We start from the raw sequence: 19,412 nt of genomic DNA on the forward strand, positions 1-19,412 counted from the left end.
TAACATGGATTTGTGGAACATATAGTAAATAAAATTTTGCCATATATGATAAACGTATACCTATAATAGATACGCTGGGATAATGGAAAAACAGTCAGAGCAAAACCAGTTTCATTTGAAATAACAATTGAATTACTGTAAATGTTGCCTTTTATTTAAAAACCAACAACATGCTAATGACTGTAAAAACAAGTGGATGACACAAACTACATAAAACAACACTTGTATAAACAATATATAGCGATCATAAAAGATTTTCGTATTCAATTTTGCATTTCTCAATTTATTACTGCTAGTTTTAATTTGAATTATATGAGGAGAGATTTCAAAGTGAGACTGTTAATAAACTAAACTACACTAAACTATCGAAACATACAGAAAAGGACACTAACCAACATATCGACGCACAGCCTTAACTGCTAGGTCTAGTAATTTTGAAATTAGGCGCAAAGGTTTCTTATGTGGCTTATAGCGTTTTGGGTTGCACTAAGACAGGGTCCGGAGATTTCTGAGTAATCCGCAATAACTGACTGACTTTTCAACGCAGAATCCAAACCGCTGGGTTCGATTTTGCAATGTAGGTTCCTACGAGAAGATTTCTCGGAATTTCCGCTGGTAGAGAAATTGACGAGATAAAGTCTATTGATAAATTGTAAAATCCATATACCTATTGATTCAAAACTTAATCAATTATTTTTGCTATGATTTGTGTTAAAAACTAGTTGAATAATAGATAATGCATTAAAACTGTAATAACATTGTTTATACAATAAAAAAATAATAAAATATAAACAATTTATTAATTAATTAATGATAAGCTTACTTGCAATAGTCCGAACAGTAGAAACATACGTCGAGACCAGTATCACTAGAGGCAGTATAAACATGAATATAAGTGATAGCGTCGTATACGCTTGCTCCTGCCACCTCTCGGTATAAAAGCCATATGTAACACACTGGTAGAAATCCTCGATAAATGGGCCTTTTACCACTCGGAATACTACGATCTGAAACAAGTACAAGTATGTGAGTAAAATCTTTACAGTTTGTTACAAAAAGGAATATGAAAGAACCTACACAAAGGCGGACTTGTCGCCCAGTAGGATCATTTCTAGCCAAGGAAAAATCCTAGGAGGATATAAAAAATAAACATTTTCAATGTTTATGGCTCCATTTTTGTTACCTATGTTACTTCTGATAATTTAATCTACACCTGTCCCTAATTTAGACTGGTCGAGCAGTATTTGAGTTATATTAGGGATAACAACAGATTCACTTTAAATTCTGCTCGCGATAGTCAAAAGTAGACGAGAAAAACTTAACTTTTCTAAAAGAACTAGGCAGATAAAATAAATTGGTGACCAATTATGTCACTTACAACGACATCCAATACCAAAGTGGAGAAGTTTTCAACAATTTTATTAAGAAAGGCGATAACCACGCTTAGAAAAAGTTACAGAAGTTTCTAAAATATTGGAAAGGTAAGTTATCAAAGTTAAAATTGTCAACTTTTTGGTCCTTTCTTACGGAAGTAACTTGGTAAACGAGTTACTTGGTAGGTCCTTCAGATTTGCATTAAACCTGTATTCAATAGGTGAGAAATTATATTTTCGCTCTTTTGAATGCATGTAACGTCTTAGTTATATTCTGTAGAAAGATTAATAAAAAATTTCATTGCCTGCTGAGGATTGACTGGCAGAGAATGCCTTATGGCATAAAGTCCCCTTGTGCATTATGGCATTTCAGCCATGGCATTAGTTGTACCATTTTACGTGCATAAAGTTTAAATAAAATTGTTAATAACAACGATCTGTCTGCAGATTTCGGAGAAATCCATTTAATAGTTTCGGACGTAACGTATAGTCGTTAACAGTTATTTAACTATATCCGTTATTATATTTCCTATAATAAGCATACAAATTATCTGATCAATAATCTAATATCATCTGTATGATTAACCTAATAAACCTAACTAAACCCAATCGGGTTGGGTTTACTCCACAGGTAGAAATAGAGTTTTATTTATTTTATGATGAGGACGATTGAATTAAATGAATACCTGTTCAAGTGTATTTTTACCCTATTATCCCTTATCATAAATAATCTTTTTAGAGTTTGCCACGGATGATCCAATAGTGGAAAAATATTTTTATAAATCAGTGGTATTTTATCACAATTAATCATATAATTGCAATAGACTAGTTAAGAATTTGTACGTTGTTAGACTACTATTGTAAATCTGTGAAAATGATGTAGTGAACTTGGTCCAATATTGGACAAAAGAAAATCTTTATGCCTACTTTAGCAGCCTTTAGCAAAGGATATTATTTCTTGCAACTTTGTATATATTAGGTCCATTTCGTTTCAGAGCAATTTTGCTTTATATCGTATATTTTTCTAGGTAACTGGTATGCCATTGGGACTTTTGGTATATTAAAATTGTAAGTTACTAAATAAGAAAACATAAATGTTTAAATATAATATTTTTCAATCGTATAAAATGAAAATAAGTGATAATTATTAGGCACTCATGGAGTATATAAATCAGTGCATTAATTTTGTACCTTCTTAATCCTACACTTAGTAAAGGGTTTTCTTGCAAAATAGCTTAGATAATGGAATAACATGAAATTCATAATATACTTCAAACGGACGAAGTCCCGGGCAACAACTAGTACATTTATTTTTCAAAACATCCTACAAATCTCGGATGCAAACAGTATCCTTTCAACCGTCGCTTTCGCTAGCACAATCTGCTAATGACAGGCCTGATATCAATTTTATATTTTCCCTCTCAGTACAAGAGTTACTCTGTGTCCAAAAGAAACTAATATATACAAAATTTAAAATTGAAAGATATATTTCAAAAGACAAGCTAAATTTCATGATACATGAAACGCAAAAACGTCTGATAAGAATTAAACATATAAACATTCTGGAAAAAAAATCAAGTTCGCAATTCAGTTTTTCTACCAAAATATTCTATAAAAATTAATGAAATTTTTGTCATAATAAGCCGGTTAATGTATTGTCCCTAATTAAGATACCTTCTCTCTCAAAGTCATTGCGTAAGTTAATAATATATACGAATAGATGTAAAAAATCTTAATTTTTTTTAAAAATAAATAGATTCAGTTGGTCACTCTTAGATCTTTGGTCAGATTTACAATCAAACCTTTAAGAACTTTAATATTTTTAATCACATACAAAGTAGCATTGGATGATTGCTTTTGTATGAGATGGGAAAAGTATTTTTTCAATTTTCCGCTTCAGGTTTCTTTGAAAAGTCGATCAGATTCATTAAACTAAACTTTCTCAAAGAATTTGGCCGGTATTTTAAGTCACCCGGTATTGGTACTGTAATGTGGAATTTCTTCTAAAAATCTTCACGTCACATTTTAAATAAGGGAAATTAAAAAAGAACATTGTCATTGTGACATTATAATAAAAAAGGGAGTCGCTTTAGAATATCTATATACTGAATTATAAATTTCTCCCCCTATGAAATGGTCAAGGTTAAGCTCGTTATTCGAGTAGGTCCCACAAATTTATACGTCTTAATCCCTACATTTATCTGAATGGTTTAATGATAGAAGTTTGATTCAGAACTAAGGACAGAAACAGGTTATTCTTCCATCGCCTTATAACAGAATCCAAAGTTTAAAGCACCCCTTGATTGACTTTTACGATCTGCATGAGAAGAGAAACCGCATTAACGCATATATTTTCCTCATGCCTATGTGATAATCCACAGGAAACCGCGGCTCTGATGTCGAGTCAGAGGTTGCATTTATGATCCAATACTCAGAAAATCTGCTTGCGCGCTTTACAATTTTAGCTGTTAAGTCATTATCTTCTACCTCAAAAATAATGAACAAATATCTTCTTGCGCCCCATCTGAAAGTTTGACCAACCATCTTTCGGCAACTATGAACGGAAGAGTTTTGTTCAATTTTTAGAAAGTATGTTTGTATGTACGGTTGTAACCAAAAAAAAATTCTTTTGTGTTGTCAACAATTCCATACATTAGGTGTTAAAATAATCTCTGAGTAGGCTTTCAGAAAATTATAAGCTTGGTTTCACTTCATATTATAATATTTGTTTGTTTTATAAAGAATGTGTTGACGTTTATCTTTTGTTTTCCACAGCGAAGTAATGTACATTTAGTTTGTTTTCTTCTCAATACTGAAGATTTATAAATGGTTATGAGTCTCTTGTTCGGAATTAAAAGCGATTTGTTGTTCGGAAATGAGATCATAAAATTTTGGGAATAAAATAAAATAAATAAAATCCATTTATTTCAGGCTACTGATAGGCCCATAATACAAGAGAAAATACAAAATACAAAATCATCCATATTCACATTAAAATCAATCAAGTAATGTACTCCATTTTAAATCAAATTAATTCACTAGCATAAAATAAAATGTTTTCTTAAGAAAATATTATTAACGTATTTTGACGCGAAACATTAAAGTTGGAAATTTAGCTGACTTGTTATTTTTCTATTGGCATGCCATTTCTATTAACTATCGCATCTTATTTCTACAAATTATGACACCGAAAGTGAGCTCCACATTTATATTAATTTGCTTTTCAATAACATAATTATTTTCACATCACATATTTTTATATTTCCTATGGTATGTTTTGGAATTTTTCTTATAGGCGAAAGGCTACTCATAGCAACCTGTCACTATTTTAATCTCAATTATTTCTGTCAGCCATACAGCTGCCGTGACCTTTCAGACTTTTCAAGACTGATCGCTCTATCTAACCCGCAAGGAAAACAGACGTGGTAATATATATGTACATATTTAATACGCGTATCTCTTGAAAAAAAATTGCTGTTTTTGCATTAAAGCACTACATAACATGAGCAGAGCTTTCGGCAATAAACTTTTCTGCTAAACCCAAACTTTTTAGCATTTTATTAAGCTATAAAATCTTATATCTCTGTGTACAACGGAAACCTACCTCAACCAACTTAATACCCAACAAGGTTATTAAAAGCACTAAGTACACTAGATACATTAAAGGGTTAAAAGTTAAAAGAGCTTTTACATTTAACTTTGCAATTTCAGAGCAATTAAAAGTTTTAGTCGACTTACTCATCACTGGTGGGTTGATAAATTAAAGGTCACCATTTTATTTATAATTTTATATTTTACTTTTTACCAGATATTGTTTTTTGTATCCCGGTAGAACATCGGTGTAAGGGAGAAAAAAAATTAAATTTACTTAGTATGTTCATTTTCTTTTTTTTTTTATTTGATTTATCTTTATACATACATAAAATAACCACTTCACTTTTGTCTACAATCATTAACAGGACGTTCCCAATTACACAGAGAAAAATTATAATATCCATATAATACCATGTAGGTAAGTTAAATAATTCGTATACTTACCTACATGTGTATATTATATATTCCGCCTTTTGTTTCTACGTCTTTTCATGTTAATGCGGACCATTAACCAACGGGACTATTCATGTTACGCGGGCGAAGGCGCGGTCGTCCTCTAGATTATTTTAAAACATGAAATAAAACAGTACTTTCTAGTAAAAAAAGGCTATTTTCGTTAACAACGTTGTGTTCATCTTATTAAGGGTAAAATAGGATAGAGTCTAAGTTTGTTACAGCAAAACGTGGCACAATTATGTTTCCTTTGCGGTAGAAACAAAAATGGTAGAATTTGGCAGTTTTCCCGCTCAAATAGTTTCTTTTATTCTTTTTTCAAGAAATGGCTTAACAACAAAAGCTTAGGCTTAACTATGTTGAACAAGGTCACTGGATCATTCTTGTTGATATATAGACTAAAAATGCCCGGTCAAATTCCTAGAGCCGGCAGGTCGGTTGTAAAAAGAGAGTGTAGATAAAACCACTTTGCCTGAAGAATTAATGAAAGAAGAATGGTGTCAGTCTATTTAGCAATTTCAAATTGATGTACGATTATGGAATCAATTTTAAGTTAATATTTTTTTCTATCTAGGGAGTTAGCGAGATTCAAGCTTGACTACTTTCAAATAAAATCGTTCCACGTGTAGGATCTGTATGCATTTTGAAAGTTACGCGTGCCGTTATGGAGAACAAAAAAAACTCATCGAATATTTTCCATCAGTGATCCATTTCATCCGCAATTTTCCTTTAACTGAGTCTAATATCAAAGCGGTTGGATCAATTCAATTTAACACTAGAGTAAAGTTGAAGAATTGTTGGCTGTGCGAATTTTCCATTTATTGTTCCTTGAGTCAATGGTTTTAGGTATACTATGATGAATGTGTGGTTCGGTTGAATCGTTTGCCATTCGAATTGAACAAATTCAGCATTTCAAATATATTTGTCGCCAGAAATTTGTTTTTGATTGAATGGTTGAAAATACATTGGATTCCGTCTCAAAAGTACGTTATTAATTATGTTACTTCAAATCTGTGGTTTTGGACTTTAATTTTAACTATATGCTTACATAGATAATTAATATGCCTCTATTAAAATGCAGTACAGAAGTAAGTTAGAATACGAACCTGTGGTATACTTAATAAGAAACTGAGCACCCAGGCAATAATGACTAGTCTTCCACTCCTCGTCGCCGTGGCCATACTCTTCATTGGATACTTCACCGCAAGCCACCTATCCACTCCGATAAGAACCAGTATAAACGTACTCAAATATAAAGCAAACATTTGCAGAAACTTGAACAACTTGCAAGCAATGTTGCCAGCATACCATTGAACAGTAAAAGACCACGCTGCTTCTCCTGCTATACAAAACACTGTCACTAATAAATCCGCTATGCTCAACTGAAATATCAAACTGTATATAGCAGTCCACGAAGGCCTTGCCCGCCCTCTACTTCGCTTTCCTCTTTTTAAGCTTACAATAGTAGCTATATTACCGAACAACGATAATATAGCCATAGCTGAGAGCACGCTGGCTCTGACAACAGTACTTTTGGTCATAATAGGTGCGTGGTCTAAACATCTTAATAACGTTCCGTTAATCATAAATGTGCGGTTAATTATATCATCAGTCTTTTCGTCGATAAGGAGATTTTGTATGCATTTTTCAATGGGCCACGTGATGTTGCTTGCTGTATCTTTGGCGATGAACTCTCTTTGGAAAGTCAGTTCACTAGGGTTGAGGTATTCATCATATAATGTGGTATTGTTGCCTGCGCTGTCCATGTTTCGTCATGCGTTGCAATGTGCAAAGATGTCGCCAATCTGAAACAATCAAATATATTTTGAGTACTGAAAGATTAACTAGGTTAATTTTTGAGCAGTCTCATAATTTTTTTTTCAGTACATTCTTTAGTAAACACCCAAGAAATTTACGTTCACCCATTGACTGTAATGAAAATCCCAAGTTTATGACTCTTGCCTTGATTTATTGTTACAATATGTAGAAAGAGATGCAACTGGCATTATATTTCTTTGCTACTAGATCAGCATATACCTAAAAAGTATAAGCTTAGGAAAAGAAAGGTGTGGATGTAATTGCCTCAAAATTGATTTGCAAAATTCCACGCTAAAAAGATTAAATTGCCAGTTAAATAAGAGAAAAGTAAAAACACTAAGGTTATTCAGACTGTTGAAAAACTCGTTTTCGTTGAGAAAAGGTAAAACGGATCAAGAGATTGTTTCTAATCCGAGATCAGCCCCAACCTCACTTGACCGCTATTTCGACTCTTGACGCTAATAACTTTTCAACTTTGATTAGTTTAAAGTACTTAATAATCTGATTTTTTTAGTTAATTCTTTTTTAAACCCAAAAGTAATTTCTACTCACAGAGATCTTGAAAAATGTATGCCATGTCTATGAATACGAAATTCTGTCTTAGGCTTCCACGCCTAAATTTTTACCGATTTTGATGAAATATTTTATAAATATGCTTACTTTAGAATCCGCTAGGATAATATACTATTTCAACTTAAAGTAATTTTAGCGAGTACCTTTAATTTTAAGTTAACCGCGAGTATAACTGCGGTGAAAAAGCTAGTAGCCTCTGCCGTTGATAAAATATTATTTCTTAAAATAACTTCTTGGAGTGTGAAGCAAGTTCTTAAGTAACCTAAGTAACTAGTTTAGTCTGTGATATTTAAATATAAATTGATCGTAGTTTGTCTTTAATTTCAGTTCTCTAGAATAAGGAAGTGGCCGAAGCGTCGGAGTCGGGTGGATAAAGTATCTGTCTTAAAGCTTAACAGTTCTCTCACTCAGTTTCGAATTGTATCCATTTATTGTTTTTAACGGTCATATATGTATTTTTTTAACTAGGATTTTTTGAATGATGTTTAAATGATTATCTGTTAAACGTCCGAGATGAAATAAAGGTATGTTACGTGCGCGTTCAATGCTTGTAATAATTAATTATAAATAGCTTTTAATCCTATTTTATATTACCACTTAGATTAACGAAGGATGACCCTAATTGAAGAACATTACTCTAAAAAAAGCACATCTGTATTCTAAAACCGTATAAAGTGATTTCAATCTCTCGACTTTGCGCGAAAAATAAAACTTCTTAGCACATTTATTGCTTTCAAAGGAAGCATTTGAATGGAAATAAGTTATTTCAAAACCATTTGCGGATAAAATATATCTTTTCTTGATATATCTCCTAGATTAATAGAATTGTTATCAATCTATTTTGTGAAGAAATTCCTAGAGTTTGGCATAAGAATAGACCTTTATAACCGTTATACGCAGAAATCAAATGTACTTTTTAAACAGCCGGAGCCGCGGATTTACGTTTGTTATTACAAAGTGCATCTTTTGCAAAAAAAAAGACATCTGTGATCTTTTCGAAATTTTGCCAAATATATTTTGTCACAGCGATGTAAACAAAACTGTTTATAAAATAAAAAAGTGTCTGAATGTCTAGGATGTTTATCTCATTTGAATTGTTTTGTTAGGAAAAAAGGTCTCTAATGCTCTTGAGTGTATTATTGTTGTTTTATTGTCTTACGAAGAATCGGCTTTAATAACAAATTTATTTTGCATTTTTGTTATGTAATTAAGGATAGGCTGGAAACCTATCACATTTTGAAACTCAATTCCGACAATTCCGACCCTCTAGCACTGTCACCCGGTGACAAATTTCCTCACCTGTACCCATCATTAAGCCATCCAGCTGAACGTGACGTTACAGTTTTTTCGAGACTCTGTCCATCCTATGGATGGGGACGTGATATGTGACATACACTATTAACCTATACCGTGTAAATTAATTAATTTTAGGTTTACTTAATCAAAATAATACTAAACATTTAAATATCAATTACTTAATCCATCAAATATTCCAAAATGTGTAAAATAAACTGATCAGCAGTTTTAAACATTCCAGTTCAGACGTAATTTGATTTAAAACTAAAGTCCACAAATCTGCAAATTCCATCCAATGCTACGTTCAGTATCAACTATAGATTAATATAAAGTATTTTGTCCAGTTGAATTCTAGGAATTTATTTACAAAACACAGTCCGATTTATTATATATATTTAAACAATTCCTAGTATTGTGTTCGTTCGAGTTCTTTAAACTAATTTAAAACATGTAATCTGTTACAGGTAAAACTATAACACAAATTTTAAACAGATTTTTAATTGAGTGAAAGTAATATACCCAAAACCAAATGTGTCTCGGTCGATTTATAACTTCAATAGCATAGTGTACAGTTGCTATACTCATTGTTCGTCATATTTTCCTGCGCCCGAATTCTTTATTACCACGAATCCCATAAAATTGTTGCTATGTCATCGAATTGTATTAAATGGGAAAATTGGCCTTGTATTCAAGCTTGAACGATCAGGAATTAAGGCTTCTGTTCGGCAAGTCATGAAATCAGGAACACAATAAGCTTTGTCTATATTTAGCTTGAATTTAGCAACAAAGATTCAAAAGTGTACTTCCCTTACTTTTTTTAAATCAAACCTCATTCATTATAATCGTACAATCTAAGTAGTTCAGTCAATAAAGTGAAAGGCTTATAAACTAGTGATTCTACTTTTAGGGCTAGCGACCAGTTACTATTTCTTTAGACGCCTTTTACAACATTCATGGGAAAGAGGGGGATGATCCTGTTCTAAGGTACGAAAAACCTCACGGCACTTTTATAATTTCTTTATGTTATATCATATTATGCCTATGTTTAATTAAATTTCATAAAAATAAGTCCAGCGATTTAGCCGTGAAAGCGTAAAAGACTGACAGACTATTAGATTTATATAGTAGTATGGACGTTAGCTTTTATCATTTAAAATGGATAATGCGTAGGTCTTACATTAGCTATTTTAAGAATACTCTTAGTTGACAGGAATAAGTTGAAACATTATTTATTTACGCACATTTATTTCGAGTTACTAAAAGACACAAAATGATTGAAAATGTTTAGCAAATAAAAATATTTTCAGGCAACAATTTAACTTTCAATGAATTGAAAAAAATGTTAAAAAATTATGAAAAAACTGGTTTATTTAGTGTTAACTAACTTAGAAATATTTCACGTCAAATGAGATTATCCAAAAAAAAACTGTATTTAGTTTAATTTAATTTACAGCTTGTTCTATCTTTTAATATAAATCACACTGATATTATATGATATTGTAAGACCTAACGGTGAGGGAAAACGTCGTGAAACCTAAACATTCAGGCTACTGGAGGAATAAGGTTACCCTGCAAAGGTTGCGGAGGCCAGGCGGGAGTCGCTTCGTGTAAAATCTTGACTCACTTAATCCTGGATCTGGATGGATGGTCAAAGGGATACCCCGAACTCCTCTCCAAAGTGGTGAGGATGCATCCGGGACTAAAGCCAGGATGAAGAAGACACTTATATTATAATTATACTAATTTAAATAATCTATAGTAGATGTAGTTACAGGAATAGAAAAGTGTATGTTGAGATGGTTCGGTCATGTGGAGAGGATGAATGAAAACAGGTTGACTAAGCAGATATACAAGGAGAGTGTGGAGGGAAAAGTCGGAGTGGGAAGACCTAGACAAACGTATCTTGATCAAATTAAGGACGTCCTGGTAAAGGGTCAGGTCAAAAGTACCCGAAACCGCCGAGCTTGCATGAAGAGAGTTATGAATGTGGATGAAGCGAAGGAAATATGCAGAGATCGTAGCAAGTGGAAAGAGGTAGTCTCTGCCTACCCCCCCGGGAAAGAGGCGTGATTTTATGTATGTATAGTATAGTTTATTAAAACTTACTATTTTTTTCTATTATTGTTACTTGTGATGCATGTAAATGTAAGTGCGCGAGCAAACTAATGTTTTGTTCTTGCGTTTGTGTTTAGTAAGTTAGCAGCGTGCGGCTATATACGCTACTTCCGACTTATTTTTATATTAAAAATATGTATTTGAATGCTCACACCAACAAATGTACATATTTACTTTAAATGTTTTCTCTGTAAGTGAAATGTAAGTTTCTTTAAGAAATAAAGTTTTTTAACCGCAGATATCGATAAGAAATAATTTTATGCTGTTTCTCTAAACGTGATCCTCAAGTCTTATGACTATCAACTGCACCTACCCCGTCAAAATGAAGATAAGTTTGGTGTCGGTACATCATCAAAAGTTGTTTATTTAGAAAAATTTACGAATTGCTTTTTTTCGCCCGGGATTTGCGCGTTCTATTCATATCTTTTTCTTATACATACACCCAATATTTATTAACGGTACGTGTCTCAAGTCAGCATTAAATATCGCATATGAAAAGGACTCCATACTAATGAAGGAAAATCGTGTTGCGCATTCATCCCCCAAAGAATTGCGAATCATGTTTCATATCTCATAAATAGAAATGTGATAACGATGTCGGTCTTTTCTTATCATTTACTCTGTGATAAATGATGCATATTTTTTTTCAAGTATATATTTCAAGTATATTATTATCATCAATGTGTCTTTAGCCCCGGGCACATCTCACCGCTCCGAAGATAAGTCCGGGGTGCGCATTTGACCTTGGCCTTGAATTGAGTAAGTCAGGTTTTTATGTCAGGGCAGGTGCACCTTACTCACTAAGATTTATGATAACACATCCAGATTGTATGAATGTGCAGGTTTTCTCACTGTAAGATTTTTTTCAAGAATGTTAATTAAGCGAAAGAATCTGGTAGAAATCGTGGCTGTAAAAAGATGTAGATAAAAATACTAAATTAAAGCCATGTTTTTACTCAGCCCTCATAACTGCAAATCTAACCATTCGTATGTAAAAACAATTTAAAAACCATAAAATTCAATTTAGTGCAGTACGTTAGAACTATCAATGATTATATGGTGCAGGTGCAAGTTGCTAATTGGTTAAACTGAGTGCGGTTTCAATATGCGGGCTGATTACCGAGAATGCACCGTGTATGTGGGACTATTCATAAACATGAGAAATGGAACAATGTTTTTAATATAGCTGAAGACAAATGTCTAAGATACACTTAAATTTAAAGATCATCTCAGCTGTTCCTGTCTCTTATTACAGGGCTTTTCTTTCATAATGTAGACAGTAAATTTACGGAGGATATGGTCATTTTCAAATTATTTTGAACGTTTGGAATGGACTTGCTTGTCGTACTTTGAATGGTCACAAAACGATTTCGACATCAAAATTAAAAATATTTTAGGTACCTTACTTATGTTTATATCGTTTGTCCTATGGTTCATTATGGATTAAAATTGATCGCAATTATTATTTGTTTAATGATCACTTTAATAATTTATCACACATACATTTAACGTATTGTTATACAAAAACTAGTTTATGTTTATATGCAAATATCACTGACACTGCACAAAAGCACTTCAAAACTGCAGTATAAACAGTTACATACGAGAAAGTTATTTCAATTTGTATTCACATGAACTGAATAAATTTACATTGCTTTCTGATGCATGTGTGTTGTAGCATGAAATATGTTACTGCTAATCATAAAGGCGACAAAACTCAACGGCCCACAAAAATTACAAACATACATAAAAACACGCATATTTTCCGGCGGAGTAATATAAGACATCTTCCACATACATACATACATATGGTCACGTCTATATCCCTTGCGGGGTAGACAGAGCCAACAGTCTTCAAAAGACTGAATGGCCACGTTCAGCTATTTGGCTTAATGATAGAATTGAAATTCAAATAGTGACAGGTTGTTCGCCCATCGCCTAAAAAAGAATCCCAAGTTTGTAAGCCTATCCCTTAGTCGCCTTTTACGACATCCATGGGAAAGAGATGGAGTGGTCCTATTCTTTTTTGTATTGGTGCCGGGAACCACACGGCACTCTTTCACTTCATTCACATTTTAAGCTCTTTTCTATCCGACATAAGCTCGTCGGTTTTGGGTACTCTCAACATGACCTTACTCTAGGACGACCTGATTTGATCAAGGTACGTTCGTCAAGGCCTTCCTCTTCTTCTGTTCCCGTTCCTTGCATATTTGCTTTATTTTCGTTTCATCATGACAAAACCATCAAAGAATTCTGTTTCATTCCTTCATTCTACTTTACAATAAGTAAACGCGCAATACGATACTTTTTCTCCTCCTGTTTGACACACAAATTATTTACGTAATCGTTTTATTGTGAGAGCTTTTGAAAACTATGAAAATACACCAGTCATGACGATTTATTTCATGAAAGTTTGAACAAGTTGCGCACTTTATTGTGACACTACATTGTCCGTTTTGTCACATTAAGTTGCAATACTACAACAAATTTAAATATCAATAAAGGTTACTGTAAACGTCAGTTTTACGACAATCTCTGGCTGCAATTTTATAGCCACCGAGTAGTCAACTATTTTTTTATTATTTATTGGCGCACAATATAGTTTTGTCTTAATATATGAAACAAAGATACATGACTGGTTGAAAACCAACAAATTAGCGCGCATAGCATGTTTGACTTTATTAACGAATTATAATTTTTTCTCGCAAAAGTCTAAAACTTTATGTGATGTATATAATTAAACTGTGTGTTATTTAATTTTTCACTTAAAAATTACCTAATATTAAACAAACTTGCAATCCCAACTTGCCCCTAGGAATGCAATTTTCGTAAATAAATTTATTGGTTTATGTTATTTACAGATAGATGAGAATATGTTGCCTTTGTACGAGCAAATATTTCTCAGCAATACAGTTGCAGAACCTTTTTTTGAATACATTCGGCAATGTGTTGCACAACACAATTGCAGCAAGGGTGTTGTTGCAAATATGCTGAACTACATATATAGATCAACAAAATTGCCAACATTATTGCCAACAATTTGCAATTTTTGTAGCCCGTTTACAGGCCACTTTATATTATTCCCATTTCTATGGTGTACATGTAAATTATATTGAAACTTAAATAAAAAAATAGCGCGGTGAAAATTGTTTACCTAAAGAGCGCTCACTTTTCAACCTCTTTTATGAAAGGGGTATCGCTATGATGTATGGCATGCACCGACCACGAACAACAAAAGAAGTAGAAAATTAATTTTTCAGTCCACTGTTTTAACAGTGCACGAGTTTGAATAACATTCGGTTTTTAATTCTGGAAGAACTCTATTCTTCCTAACCGACTTAAATAAATAAGGTTCTGTTTTAGACCCGTGTATATATGTTTACTTCGGTGTTCGTATTTTCTTTAAATAGTTACCTACTACTGATTTTAGTTGGGACATAGTTAAATGATGTTGAAAAGATAAGAAATATCCCTTTTACATAGTATGCAATACACCGATAATTTAAAAAAAATATGTAATTTATAACAATTCACATTTATGAAACTTAGCCCCCTAAGTGTGCATTCGGTAACAAAAATTAAAAGATGAGATCAGATAGATCAAGTTATTTTCGAAAAATAAATTCTTATTAAATTAACATTTTAATATCCCCTTCTGTCCCATCTTACAAAATCTTAGGATACTAATATTGCAACTGACATCTGCTAAGATAAATTATTCCCGCCTGCCTAACTGTTATCATTGATATAAATACTTTATTCTAGATATATATTATGCGTTAATATACGATATGCGAACCCAGATTTTAAAAGTAAAATTAAGATTTTTATTTGGAGAACATGTGTACATACATTTGACAATAAGCATTTTGAATACTAAATGCTTAATTAATTTTTAACGTACACATATGATAAGGCACCGAATTCATAAAAATACTGTGGCCGCCCTTACTGACTGGATTTTGGTGCAAAGAATGGCCATAATTTTTCAGCGTGGTAATGCATCAAGTGCTTTGAGCAAAGCACCTTCGCATCGGAAACTCGAAAGAAAAGGTTGTAATTTAAACCTTTATTTTTTTTGACGACGTTGTAATTTGATCTTTTTACAATGTATAAGATATAACTAATGTAAGTTACTTAATTAAATAATAATGTTATTTTGCAGTAATATATATCCACATTATATCTGTAGCGTTACTAAGTTAGATAATTGGGGTTCATGTTCTATTGAACACGAAACACAGATTGCCATAAAATGCCAAACTAAATAGATCCTCAAGCATGAAGGCTAATTTATATTCAGTTCTAAAGGTAAATATGCTTTAAAACATATTAAGTCTATGTATACTCGTACAAGTATTTCCGAAAATTGTGAAAATAAAAGTGTTATATTACTTTAATATCTCTAACATTTTCATGCCCTAAGTGTAGTAAGAATGAGTTTGCCATATTGTAAGAGATTGTGTTCATCAAAATTTTGTTAGTAACGTAGAGAGCATCAATTACCATAGCTATCCTAATCCGTCTCACAGACAGGTCATTACTGTAATGTCATCTTCTTCATCTCCTCTAAAATAAAAAGAAAGGTGTGATATTTTTATAGAATTTCATTTGAACATTAAAATACAACCTTAAATAATCATACTCTTTTTCTAGCGGTATATGCAGAAACTATCTCTTTTCACCTGGCATCATCATTGCTTACTTCTTTTAGGTTTTTTGACCTGAACTTTTACCAGAACGTCCCGGATTCGATCAAGGAACATTCCTCGTGTCTTTCCCCTTGTGTATTTGCTTACACAAGCTGATAAATCTTGTTTCTATCGCGGTGACGACCTGATGTCCTTGGAGACCCTAAGCAAGCCTAAAGCCACCTGAGTGGAAAGTTCAAGTATATCAATAAGCGACTACGGTCTGTCGATTTATTTACTGGCGAATCCAGCCAATTTCAATTTTAAAAAAAAACCATCTTATAAATGCGAAAGTAAGTTCCTTTGTTTATTATCTTTTCACACAGTTTAACCATTGAACCGATCTCCATGAGATGGACATAAAGTGCACAGAACGACAGAGTATACTTTTCGCAGGCGGAGCCGCGGGCATCTTAGTATTTTTGAGGGAAGCTTAGCTTAGTAGCAATAGTATATATAAATATATAAAATTCTCGTGTTACAATGTTTGTCTCCGTACTCCTCCGAAACGGCTTTACCGATTTTAACCAAATTTTGCATGCATATTCAGTAGGTCTGAGAATCGGCTAACATCTATTTTTCATACCCCTAAGTGTTAAGGGTTGTCTACACTTATAAGTGATTTATATGGCAAAACAACGTTTGCCGGGACAGCTAGTATAATATATTAGTTTCTCGATCGCTAATGGTTACTTTGTAGTTGGATCCTATATTGTTTACGTATAAACTGACAACTTGTTTGTGATTTGTCCAGTGTGTCGTCTCCAAAACTAAGTCTGAAGAAACTTTCTTTTTAGCAAAATTTATTCGCCACAAGCACATTCAAATGAAACCTTTTAGTTTACAACAAAAGAAAAGGAAAAATTCATCTTCAGTTGCTCTAAAGGAATAAAACTTCAGCAAACTCTTTAGCAGAGTCTGAGATTGTAATTATCGCCACCAGGCCTTTGAAACTTTCTAGGAACCCGAAGAAGTCTATTATAATACAATGCGCTAAACGAAATTGATTAACCAGTCATGTTTATCAATTTCGTTTAGCACATTGTACACCAGCTTTCTTTTTTCTGTAAATGTTTCTGGAGCCAATATAAAACTACTAAAAATCATCATCACCCTACTACTGTTACTTCTGGTTGCTTTACTGAAGTAGGTAAGACAATGTTTGCCACTAAGCGATTTCGGTTTGACCTCCGCAACCTTTGCACGGGAACCTAATTCATATTGGGTCATGATTATATATCCAGTTGGCTGTATATATAGGTTTCTTCTCTATGTTTTCCGTCGATTTAAAAGAGTCAAAACTATATACATACATAAAGACATATAGTCACATCTATATCCCTTGCGGGGTAGGCAGAGCCGGCAGTCTTGAAAGACTGAAAGGTCACGTTCAGCTTTTAGGCTTAATGATAGAATTGAGTTTCTAATAGTAACAGGTTGCTAGCCCATCGCCTAAAAGAAGAATCTCAAGTTTATAAGCTTATCTGTTAGTCGCCTTTTAAGATAAGAGTCATTACTGGGTGAGCACAGTATCTGGTCGAACATCAACGCTCTTACGTAGCACGACGCCCTCAGATGACGAAAACCATAAATTATCAAGCTCCTGAGATATTTCAAATATTTTCACAGCAGGTTGGTATCAAGCATCCGGCCGTAAAACTCTACTAGATCGTTTCACTGCTAGTAAAATACTCAAACGTCGAAATATTGAGAAAGCAATCAAGACGTAGTAAAATGTTATGATGCTAGAGATATAGATTTGGTATACTTCAAAGAATTGACTACTAATTCTTCTTTGCAATTAATGCAAATTATTGGAAATAACAAAGCCCATCATCTCGATAAGTACTTACATCAACTTTGTGTCTCAAACGCCTCACCAGCCTGAGTCCTGGAACAAAATTCCCATCCCTTATTAGTTGTAATTGGATTTTATTCCATTAAGGAAGTTTTCAAAGAAAACTCAACTTTTATTGAGAGTAATATATTAAGTCTTAATAATTAAAACTTTGAATAAATCACCAATTAATCGCTTTGTATTTATTTCGATCTTTTTTTCTTGAAATACAATTAGGCGGAATTTGCGCAATGTTAATACTCTTTATGTTTTTGGTTTATTTTTATTTAAGCACGAAAGCTAATAGAATATTTTAAGATACCTGAAGATATTAAATACCTTAATCCCAACAACCTACTCTAATAGCTAACTACAAGAAAAGGAATATATACCATAAGCTATAAAAAGAAAATTATTGCAGAACGTTTCAGTTAGATAAAACAATATCCATGCAAACCATAAAAATCTCACTAAACATTTGACATTCACCAAAGCCTTATTCAATCGATTTTATTCACATCTGAATGCGTCTGACGTGTGAAACTGCAATTATATCACACTATACTACAGACACTACAGTTTAATTTTTTTTCGTAAATACATGTAATCACGCCTTTTCCCAGAGGGGTAGGCTACATCTTTTTATTTGCCACAACCTTTGTAAACTTCTTTCGTTCCATCCGCATTCATAACTCTCTTCGTATAAATTCAGGCCCTTAAGTTAAACAATTAACAATATAAGAAAATATAGTAAAAATAAAGATCAGGCCTTGTTTTTTACTGCGTTCGTAAATTGTAAACTTGGGAAACAAAACACGTACACTATAGAGGTAGTATCTTTACTCTCTCTCATCTTTGCGTGATCCCAGCTCCATGCTCCGCCTCTATGCTTTGCGACCTGGGGCCGCTAACCGATATATATCTCCCCACTTTATCAGATTTATAGTGTATTCTTTTTTAAGACCATTGGCATGAAAATCATATATCGCGAAGTCAAGCAGGATTTCTTCGACCTGACCCATCTATTAACTGTACAAAAGCTGAATTGTTAAATTTTTTTATTCCTATTTGTTATTCGTTTGGAAGCACCAATTGTACATACATACATACATATAGTCACGTCTATATCCCTTACGGGGTAGACAGAGCCAACAGTCCCGAAAAGACTGAATGACCACGTTCAGCTGCTCGGCTTGATGATGGAATTGAGATCCAAATAGTGACAGGTTCGCAATTTTTGCACCAATTGTATTTGCAATAATAGATTTAACTTTGACTAACCTCGAATACACATTCGTTCTTACTATTTTAAGTACAGTGTTGTATTACGAGCAAATTTTGGCAGTACTGTTAAAGATGTGCAATGAGTTTAATATTACAGTCGATGACGTTAAATATTTTTGTTTATTGAAATCTAGCCAACTTAAGATGCCTAGTTCCTTCATTTTGGTTATTAATTATATAGTAAAAATAATTATATATACTTATTAGTTTTCATTTGTTGCAACTTTACCATGATCCAATACGGGTAGGGTTTCCCTACAGTCTGACCTCCGCAACTTGGCAGGAAAACTTGACCCACATTGAACATGGTAATAGCTTCATTAAATAAATTAGTTAGTTAGTCGATATTTTAGTTAAACTATGAGAAAGATAAAGAAT

At 33.0% G+C, this 19,412-nt stretch overlaps 1 protein-coding gene across 3 annotated transcripts in view; it reads right to left on the reverse strand.

Annotated features, from left to right (window-relative positions):
* LOC106129717 (gonadotropin-releasing hormone receptor) overlaps positions 1 to 19,412 on the reverse strand; it is a 74,428-nt gene that overhangs the window by 13,561 nt on the left and 41,455 nt on the right. For 2 of the 3 annotated variants that reach the window (XM_013328371.2, XM_060948673.1), the window contains exons 2-4: positions 17,767 to 17,804; positions 6,527 to 7,225; positions 824 to 1,007 (exon numbers count right to left, since the gene is read on the reverse strand). In XM_013328371.2, the coding sequence (XP_013183825.2) occupies positions 824 to 1,007; positions 6,527 to 7,186 (844 nt within the window). In that variant the 5' untranslated portion in view covers positions 7,187 to 7,225; positions 17,767 to 17,804. The remainder of the gene's footprint in view (positions 1 to 823; positions 1,008 to 6,526; positions 7,226 to 17,766; positions 17,805 to 19,412) is intronic. The other variant, XM_013328372.2, reaches the window with a different exon arrangement.

The sequence above is a fragment of the Amyelois transitella genome, chromosome 16 (genome assembly GCF_032362555.1).
Source record: "Amyelois transitella isolate CPQ chromosome 16, ilAmyTran1.1, whole genome shotgun sequence".
In the NCBI taxonomy this organism is placed as follows: domain Eukaryota; kingdom Metazoa; phylum Arthropoda; class Insecta; order Lepidoptera; family Pyralidae; genus Amyelois; species Amyelois transitella.